The 10,545-nt window shown below is 39.6% G+C and overlaps 1 protein-coding gene across 1 annotated transcript; it reads right to left on the bottom strand.

The window, feature by feature from the left end:
• On the bottom strand, positions 1-8,971 carry cabp1a (calcium binding protein 1a). Its single transcript, XM_034691088.1, has 7 exons — positions 8,009-8,971; positions 2,984-3,014; positions 2,705-2,848; positions 2,490-2,599; positions 2,321-2,395; positions 1,521-1,593; positions 1-1,433 (listed from the first exon to the last, which is right to left on the bottom strand). Exons 1-7 carry the CDS (start codon positions 8,744-8,746, stop codon positions 1,408-1,410), a joined length of 1,197 nt encoding a protein of 398 aa, XP_034546979.1. The 5' UTR covers positions 8,747-8,971; the 3' UTR covers positions 1-1,407.
• Positions 8,972-10,545: the final 1,574 nt, after the last annotated feature.

Here is a 10,545-nt window from a genome sequence, read left to right as displayed (position 1 = left end):
TTATTTACAAGTATCTTCATTCAGCACAGTGATGGTTCTGCAGGTTATGCTTACCCTGCCTACAGCCTTATCAGAGTAAGAGACGTATGAATAATAGATATCATTATAAGGAGGTGTGCCCTCAAGACATACAGTGACAGCTCAGAGTGCCACACTAATATATTCATGATGGCATATTGATACAGGCCTTGCGGCTCAGAAATAAAGATTAGGAACTGGAGCATGACAATAAGAGTCAAAGCTAGCATGTCAGCATGTTATTAAATATGTGTCATTTCATTTCTGAATCTGAAACCAATTTGTACTGAAGCACGCCTGTATTATCTTGAGTAACAACGTCACAGGAAAATGTCTCAAATGTAAACACTTTTTATTGTTCTACAGTTAACTTGGCAAATTATTTTGTTTACTCTGTAAGACAAAAATGCAAATGTGCATACTGAATTTAATAAATTTCTGTCTTTGGCATGCATAAAAATTGCTTTGACAACACATGTGTGGAATGTTACCACAACTACAATCATATTGACAATTACATACAGTACAGGTACAACATTATCACATTCAATGTCAATACAGTTCAAATATGTCATTCCTGCAGTAATATCTGACACAGGGCAGATGGCTACTATCAGTCACCATGTTAGTTCTCTACATTTGAAAGGGAGATTTACATTTTTAAGTCGCACTTCAACTGACCTTGATATAAGACATTAGTGGATAACATATATGAATTGTATTACACAGTTCTGTTTCTCATTAATGACAGAGATCTGCTTCTTAGTTGCACATATTGTCAGACAGTGATTCTTTTAGTGGACTGGACTGGCACAGTGAAGAATCACAGATGGTCACACAGTTACAATACAGGTGTTATATTGCCACATGGGTTCCTGGTAGGAGCACCAATGTCACACAAAGGACAATCCACTTACAGTTTCGAAAATATAACACAGACTGCGTGGAAACATACTGAAATGTTTGACAGTGCACTCATCTGTTACATCTTTTCTACAGAAATTCACTCGCTCATTCTGACTCGGATGTACATCGAAGGCGACATTTTGTGAGACACTTTTTTTTTATCATGTCGAGGACGAGACAAGACACCAGCGATCTATCCATATAGGAAGTTATTTAGTGAGAATTAAAGTGCAAAATCAAAAGTTGGACAATCATCAGCTAGGCTACAGCAAATTCTGCCTCAGTTGAACTGGAGACTTTTCAGGAAGAACACTTATTGATTGAAAGTGTGAGGTGACTCCTCTCTCCATAACATTCATGGAGTTTAAATTCCAGTGTCATTCAGAGTTGGGTGGCTCAGAGATATAAGCATGTCTTCTGTTGTACTTGGTCAAGTATATAGAAGGAGACAGCTTCACATTCAGGACAGATCACTTTATGATCTTAGCGAGACATCATTCGTACAAACTCTGTAGAAAGAGAAGAGGGAGGAGAATGACATAGTGCAATGTAATAATAACACACCTTTAATAAGTAGTTCATGCAAGGAAAACTACCTTCAAAGTCAACAAGCCCGTCCCCGTTCAAGTCGACATCCCTCAAAATATCTTCTACTTCCTTTAGACCAACCTGGAAACGAGAGGTTGGAGAAAAACAGAGCAGATATAAATTTAACAATGCTTCATCAAACCATTGATCATATTCATACAGCAGCTATTCCTCTGACATTATGGTCAGGGGTGGGGAGCTTAAATGCTGTCATGATGTTACTGTATTCCAGGTTGTAAAGTTTATAAATGTAAAGTATTTGGAAAATTGTGCTAACTTTACTGCTTCTTTACTAAGTAGAAACCAAAAAGAGCATGAAAAAAGTGAAAACCTGGAAACAACTGGCCATATTTTGAGTTTTAACAGTGTATTTGATAACACAGGCAACTATTCATCTACTTTCTAGAAAATACTAGGAGCAGGAAGTGTCTGAAAGTTATTAATTCTTGGTAACAACAAAGGAAACTTGTACTTACCTAGCTAACACAATGCAAGCGCTTGTATGTGATCATTTTTTAATGTTGGCTGAGGAGTGGTTAAATTCTCCTATTAGCTGCTGTGTAGCACATGGGTTTTCAAATATGTCTTGCTTACATAAATACGGCCTAATTGCCCTGTAGATTTTACAATAATTTGTCTTTTCAGTGCTCATTAATCAAGAAGTGGTAAATGCCGATGATTGTCAGATTTCTATCATTTAAACCCTTAACAGCTTGGATTAAAGTTTCACAACATAAAAGTATTTTAGCTTCCCGCTCTGATCATGATGGCTGCCGTGTGAGCATGGCAAATGTGATTGAAATCCTACCTGTTGGCCCAACAGCTTCCTCATAGCATCTCTGAGCTCAGATGTACTTATGGCACCATCTCCATTAGTGTCAAACTGAGAACAACAACAACAAAAAAGATATGCGAATAATTATTGAAAAGTGAGGACATGACCATGTTTTAAAAAAAATATAATAAAGAGATTGTACCTCTCTAAACGCATCTTTAAGCTCTTTTATTCCAATCATATCTGCAGTCTCAGCGAGGAGCTTTGGGCCCATCAACTCGACAAAATCTTCAAAATCAACATGACCTCCCACTAAGAAATTTTAAAAGAAGAGCACAGAATTAAAACACAAAACAAAACTGATACAACTACAGTCTATGCATGACATTTAAAAACATGAGCCAGTGAAGTCCTCACAGTTCATGTTTATCTGTTGACTCAGCTCGATCAGCTCCATTTCAGTGGGCATGTATCCCATAGTTCTCATACAGTTTCCAAGGTCTTTGCAGCTTATGAAACCGTCCTTGTCCTTGTCAAACTCCTTGAAAGCGTCTCGCAGCTCTGTTGAGCAAAAACAGAAGTATTATAGTTCCTGAATCTGAGTGTTACCTGACATTTACTGTTAAATAATAGTAAAGTATCCAACTGTTAAAGTCCGGTAAAGGAAAACAGAGTGGTAAAAAAAGACAAACCTACCATCCATTTCTTCTGGTCGCAGCTCTCTGTCCTGTTGATATATAACATGTATTAAACACATAAAAAGCAGCAGCAATCTTACAAAACACTTGAACAAACACATCTCTGTGTATGAGCTACATGCAAACATACCGCTGACAGCGCTCTGGCTCTGATGATGCCCAAACCTAAACCAGGGATCTTCTCCATAACACTCCTCTGTGCTCTAATAAAAATGCACCTCAGACAGCCTAACAGTAAAAGACGCAATCAGAAGACTGAAGCTATCTCATATCTTGATGACAAAATCTCTACATATAAATAGACTTATTCCCTTCAAGCATGACGGGGAACCAGAAGCCTGGAGTTCACAGAAGAATGTGGCTGTTTCTATTTTTTCAGTGCTTGCTTACAACGTACGCAACCTTTAAAGGAGAGAGAAAGAGGCAGACATATCCCAGAACTCTTAGGGGTTAACAGAGGGAGCAGCAAGATGTCTAAACACAACACTGAGTGTTGACGTCAGGCCGAACAACTGTCTGAGCAACAGCAACTTGTTTGTAAGGAATAGTCTGGTTACAAAAGTAAGATGAAAAAACACTATTCTCATGTCTGCAAGCCCCAGCAAGCAACTGGTTAGTTAACTTAGCACTTTGAAATGGTTAGTCTAGCTCTGTCTGGGGGTAACTAAGTCAAATAACAGTGTCTTGAAAAAAGGATGAATAAATCTTCTTTTATCTTAAAGTCAGATGTGATGGCCTACAGGAGTTGACAGCGCCTGGCCAGTAAAAGTTCTACCGTATCATGTAAAACCACATCATATTGTTTTTATACCAAAGTTATTTTTTGTACTAATTAAATCAAACATGTAATGGATTAAACAAACAAGATTTAACATGTTAAAAACAGAGATGTACTGGTGTTTAAGATGTAATTCCATTTTGACAGACAAATACAAGCGGTTTTCCCCAAAGACTGTAAAAAACATTGACATCGTCTCAGTGATGCCACCCATTGGTTTCTGAAGAGGTGTTATGAAGCCAAGCGATGGTAGTTACCATTTTGGAGATGCTTGCCTCCAAATAACTTTTGATCAATCTAGAAACAGGCAAAGAGGTGGAGCACTAAGCATCCTGGAGAACAGCTACAACACACCCGCCTGTCAGGTAGCTCAACCAAGACCCTAATTAAGCAATTATATACAGCCTTACTCTCAGCCTTAAAATAATCAAATAGATTAGCTATTAAAAGTACAGAAATTAGGTACTGAGGCCAAAACTCATGTTTGAACAAGGCTGTAAACATGTTTACTTCTGCTGTAAATATTTGAATTTTAACATGGGACCTAATGGAGGTTATTTGGCTTTTGAAATCAGCCTCAGGCAGCTGTGCTCCCTTATTTACAGCCTTGGTATTATGTTTTTATCTAACTAGCTTGAAATCAATCAAATTAGGAGGTTAAACATGACAGATCTAATGTGCATAAAAAAATTGCTCCAAAGCATGCACGGCCATGTGTTAATTTTCCATACAATTTCACCAACTAACATCTGGCAGTAGAAATATTATATTAAGATAAAATCTACTAGAAATAGTCATCTGACCCATGGATGTTTTAGCATTGGGTTATGTAATGAGATAAATCTTATCCTGGTTAGCCATAATGTTGATACAAAAACAGATGATTGAATAGACTTGTAGCCACACAGGTTGCAACAAGGACATAGCTTTATGTGATTGGAATGATGGCCTCCTGTATGGCTCTTCAAATTAGACCCTGTATATTCCAGAAAAATTGGCGTACAAAAAAGGCGAAGACAGAACTTTGCTTTTCAATAAAAGTAATGCATGTGTTTCTGCGTGTGTGTGGCAACCAACAGAAAGGTAAATGCAACAATAAAACAGCATGCAGGTTGCCAATTTTCCACTCATCATTCACAACAGTTTACTTGCCACGTTGAAGGGACTGGTATCTCACATCTTTACAGTGTCACAGTGACTGTAAACATGCTCAGATAAAAAGAAGAGCTAAACCACCAAGGAACACGCTATACAGTATGTTATTAATCCACAATAGACTTTGTGCTCTGAAGACATTATGCAACATTTTCCTCTGTGGGACATCCTGTACTCTGAAAAAAATAGGGCCTGTTGCGCACCAAAGGTCTGCCAAATTCTGACGCCAGCAATCTGACATGTTTAATAAAATGAACTCCAGAGCCAACAACAAGCAGAGCAGTTCAGAATAAGCTTACATTTATGATCTCCCATTGCAAACCATTCACAAGTAACAGTATTGATGTTAAAATTAATGTAAAACCTGGACAAGTGCTTTTATTCCTACAACTCAGAATTTGTCACAACGGATTCTGATTTTAAAAATTTTTGAATATTGCAGGCATTTCCCTGTTCAGAACATGTACTCGTGCAATGACTTTAAAGTTGAATCTAATCTAATCCTTGTCAAAGGCAAGTCATACTAAACTTTGTGAAAAATCCCACAGAGATTAAAACTTTCCTAAATCTTCTAGATGTTTTGTGATATAATTCCTGACTTTATTGACATGTGTAAATTGGAAAATAAATCAAGATCTACAAGAAAACATTGAAACTTCCCAGTTCAGTTCATTTTATATATTTTCATTTAATTACAAAACAAAAAAAACTAAACACATCAAGGAAGACAGGGTGTAATCCTACCGTTCTCAGAGGCCAGTCTAAGCAGTTTCCCATACCAAAGGAGAGAAGCGGTACCAAAAAGGACCATGAAGACCTTTTCTCTCTTAAACTTGCCGATTGGATTCTTAGAGGAGCGCAAACTCTGGTTACAGTTAGACCCATCGAGACCAGGATGCTAACCTTAAGTTGAAAAACACTGACTTGCACTGTGCGGCAGTTTGGAGTGAACGAACGTAGCACTAGCAAGAGCAACAATGACACTAAGTAAGAAAAGAGACAGAGAGAAGTCATAAGAGTGAGGGCGTGAGGCTAAATAAGAGAGAGAAGTGGGACAGGGAGGGAAACAGAATGATGCCTTTTAAAGGAGAAGAGGGTGATGCACTGTCTGTGAGATATTTCACCCAACTGTCACACTGACCCAACTGTTATATTCACTCTGTAAACAGCACAGACAATTCAGCACAGACTGATCAACACCAAATGTAAGAATAAAGAGGAAATAGGAATGAAAGTGCAGTTTGAAAAAGCTGCACCTGACGAGCCCCGGATACTTCGAGTCACCAGCATTTTGTGATTGTGTTTGCTCTTTCCCGGATCTGGAAGTCACTACCAGGCACGTTTACAAGAACGCTGTGTAATGACCTATTTCCAGTCCTGCTGTCCTCCTCACCTGCATCCTGAAGCACTACATTCATTTGCAACCTGGAGATTTCCTCGAATACATATGTTACACTAAGAAACACGTGTCTGTTTATTTTACACCCCCACTCCCATCACGTCATTTTCTGCCCTCTGCAGGAAAAGACAAGGTCACTCTGACCTACAGCAGCCCCATGGTAACAAAGAGCCACACATCAAGATCATGGTTATAATACAGTTTATGTGATGTATATGTGCAGAAAAAAAGACCATCAAGACAAGAATACAAATAGCTTGTGAGGTAATCTTTTCTGCACTAGGTTAATTAGTATGACTCCCTAGGTGAAAGGACTCAAAAAAATCCTCCTCTCCAGGTACCAGATCACCATCTGCTCACATGTATTCACATTCCTGCTCGTCAAAACTCTGCATGAAGCCTGATCTGCAAAAATCCATTTGACTTGAAATGCATTTCTCAGATGAAGATGCCAAAATCAGAATATGAATCTCTCAAGCCATGTGTTCCATTTCTGCCCGTCATTGAACTCCTCTCCATCCAGCTTGTTCATCAAAGACCTTTTCCAGGTCACACTAATGTTTTCACAGAGCAGCTCGCAGACTGACTCACAGGTTATTTGTAGACTGGGCTTTCATACTATAAGTACTAGAAGATTTTTCTCTTGGAGCCACAGCGGAAGATCTCTGATATGGAGCCTATTTACAGCTGATAGCTTCCCAGTTCAGCAACATCCGTGAATGACTTCCTGATTCAGGATGAGAATAAAAAGCAGCCTACATGATAAGAGCTGAGGTCTGCTTTCTGTGGAAGTGACTAAAAATTGCCCCTGATAGAAAATATAAAAAGAAGTTTGAGCAGCAAGATAAGATTGTTTGATTGAACAGACTTTCTTTTTGCAGAATTACATCACTTGAATACAAGAGTATTATTCTTAGCTTTTCTTTTGTGTAAATATATTTAGAAACTCCATCACAGACAGGAGCATCAAAGTGATCACCTTCAAATACAACTCAACAAACACTGCAGTGTTTCTAATTGCATGATACAGGATCATAAATACATATCTTTGTCTCTGAAATGCACATTACCATATCAGAGATTTCTATCTCACTGCAGCAGAGCATTTCATCTGCCCCGGCACATCCACTTCAAAGAGACAGGACTGCTGATTGAGGAGGTCTGTAGGAGGTGGTGCTGGATTTACAAATTACATAAGGAGTGCATGTGTAGAGGAAGCTTCTCTCTCTCTATACTCTGTCCAGAAATGACAGTGTTTGTTTGCAGGCTGCATCACAGAGCACATTAGCGTATATTGATTGTAAACAAGACGTCAGTGGAGCCAGAAATCACAGTTAACCACTTCATATCTGCACTTTGGTAGAAAATAACATGGTACTGTTTCCTGCATGACAAACACAATTCATTTAAAATAATTTATAATGTTTATAAAATAATATAGAGGAACTAAAGTGATGTCATCCATTCAAACTGATTAGTAAAGCCATCGGATGTCTCTGGTAAGTGGTCTGTCAGTCCACCTCAGGAATATGCTTTGCAAATTAAGTTTTGCTTCATTTGAGATTTTGGTTTCAAAGCAGGACCCAAACCTGTTCATCCATGCACTTGACAAATTAAGAACTTTAACCAATCAATCAGTTGTGGAATTAAATGTTAAGACTCATCAATGTCCATGTGTTTAAAGGCCTTACCTGCCCAAACAGTGAATTGAGGATGGTGCGTAAATTAATCTCGGATGCAGAGGAAGCAGCGCTGGACCTCCTGGACCGCCGGGAGGACCTGCTGGACAGCGGGACCAGAGAGCAGGAGGACGGGGACGGACTGCTGACCTGACCCCCGCTGTTGGTCCTTTTGTGTTCCCTCGGCTCGCACAGTGGAACCCTGTCATCGGTGCTGTCCGACAGAGAGGGCACTCTGGGGACCGGGCGGCTGTGCGTGTGGGAGCGTCGGGGATGCTCCGGCTCAGCTGGTCCGGCTCCCGCAGCGGGCGGACGGTCTTCCCGGGGGTGCTTCCTGCGGTGATGGTGCCGGTGTGTGGACTTGGATGACCTGCAGCGCTCTCTCACTCCTCGGCCCGCCTCGCCGTTTGGCTCCGGTGGGTCGGGAACTTGGCTGTGAGGGGTGTGTGACTTGCACTTGCTGCGCGTGGCTGCATTGTTACTACTGTCCTGGCTGCCCACGAGGGACGGGTGGCACAGGGGTCTCCGGGCGCTGACGTCGCACTCGGCCGACCAGAAGGACTCCTCGGCTTTGCTGCTGCTGCTCTGGACTGCTGCGGGACGGTGGTGATGCTGGTGCTGATGCTGATGGTGATGCTGACTTTTCCGGCTCTCTGCGGTGCGCTCAGGGAGGTGTGTTGGTCTTCTCGCAGCCGAGGAAGATTTCAGCAAAGAGGTCGTGGATTCAGATTTAGGAAAGGAAGAGCTCATTGCTGCGGATCTGGTGTAGTCTGTGTCGGTGTGCTGATCATCGACATCCTACACCGCTTCCTCCCCATTGTCGTCCCATATTAGCATTTAGCAGAGCCTGCCGCTGTAAGTTAGGCTACATTTCACCACCTGATTGCTGTGCGGCAGCGCGGCAGGAGCGCGCACAGGCAGCAGAACACAGGGGCACACACGTCGCTGCGGAGCGCGTCACCTTTCATTGATGTGAGGAGAGCTGGGCTCCAGCATCGTGGCAGTGACGTAGGTGTGGAAGGTAGTATGATACACACTAGTGGACAGAAAACTTACCAACCATAAACACACAACAGATAATATACAGCAGACAAAAGAGTCCATATATATATATGCAAATTTGCTTTATAACAAATGGTGCTTCTAATTATTATGTGACTATATTATAATATCACAAACATTGCTAAAAAGTGTAGCTTAAATATAGGGTAAAAAAACTTTTAAGTTGAAGATTTTTTTTAAAACTAGTGAAATTATCTGTCCATGCAGCAAGTTAATTTGACTTGATATGAAATCTTAAAATGAGATTGTTAAATCTAGAAATAAGCAGGTTCTGAAAAGTATTAAAAAGGGTTGAAATAAGTAGAATATGCTGATTTCTAGCTCAAACTACTCGAAAACAAACTTCATACAGCACACTTATAAGTGAAATATACTTAATATAAGGAAAGAAAATCTCATTTATTTATTTTGTATATTTAATTTGAGCAAATTAAGGCATGGGGACAAGAAAAACAACACCAATTTAAGTAAAAACAATGACTCACTATTAGAAAACTATATGATATGCTGGTTCTTGATATAAGCTGGCTCATCTTAAAAATAACCCTAATCCATCTTAAAACTAAAACTGAAATATTTAAACCAGTTCTTATGCTTAGAATATACCTCTTAAATGTTTCTACAGAAACCACAACAGCATGCTCGATTACTGGCAACATTTAATAAAAGTCAGGATAAACAACATATTACATCAATAACAATATTAATAGTAGCTCAGGGTTGATGCAAACTTCAAGACATTTAAAACAGTCTTTAGAGCCAAACCAAAGCAAATATATTACCATTTTGCACAGCAGAACTATGAGCAATCAATAAGATACAAGCTGAATTGTGTTGTGAATAGATGCCTTATGTATTATTCTTGAATCAAGCACCTTGAAGTTATTACTCAATCTTGAAACAAGTTATAACTTGATGAGACTTTAGGTGAGACGACCAATGTAGCTTATTTTAACAGTCATTCACTCAATTTTAGATTCCCAGACTAATTGAGACAAAAAAGACGTGTTTATAATCTATTTAAGATTGAACCATACATACAAAGATTAAAAACAAGTAAATAACTCAAAAACAAGGTAATTCATCTAACATGTCTCAATCTAAGAATTAAAATCTTGGCAAGTGCCAAATTATTTGTAGTGTACGATAAAGAGGAGTCCTGGATGTAAACAACCTCCAACAGTGGATCATTCAATAGGCAAAATCAGTGTGGGTTTCAGCGTTTCCTTGCATAGAGAACCAAATACCAGAGACAGAATAGTCTGTTGTATTCTATCCATGGACAGATTAACCTGTTATGGGGCCCATGGGCAAAACTGGCTCATTGTCTCACCACACACGTGTCTCAGTCCATCTTGCCCTGCATCCAAAACACCAACCAGTAACTGCATTGAAATCATGCACCAGTTTCAGGCTGCTTGAGTTACTTTTTGTCATTGAAAAAGGATGTGGGACAAGTTTAACAATAAAAGAGAAATTCATTTAGA

The sequence above is a fragment of the Notolabrus celidotus genome, chromosome 9 (genome assembly GCF_009762535.1).
Source record: "Notolabrus celidotus isolate fNotCel1 chromosome 9, fNotCel1.pri, whole genome shotgun sequence".
NCBI lineage: Eukaryota > Metazoa > Chordata > Actinopteri > Labriformes > Labridae > Notolabrus > Notolabrus celidotus.
Note: the sequence above shows the minus strand (reverse complement) of the source record. Positions and strands in the feature narration are given on the sequence as shown.

What these genes read in the sequence shown, in the direction of transcription:
- cabp1a (XM_034691088.1), bottom strand. Translation starts at nt 8,746, where the DNA reads ATGAGCTCTTCCTTTCCTAAATCTGAATCCACGACCTCTTTGCTGAAA. An exon ending in TTAAAGATGCGTTTAGAGAG is followed by an intron (nt 2,396 to 2,489) that starts GTACAATCTCTT and finishes TGTTGTTCTCAG; the next exon opens with TTTGACACTAATGGAGATGG. An exon ending in GGAAGCTGTTGGGCCAACAG is followed by an intron (nt 1,594 to 2,320) that starts GTAGGATTTCAA and finishes TCTCGTTTCCAG; the next exon opens with GTTGGTCTAAAGGAAGTAGA.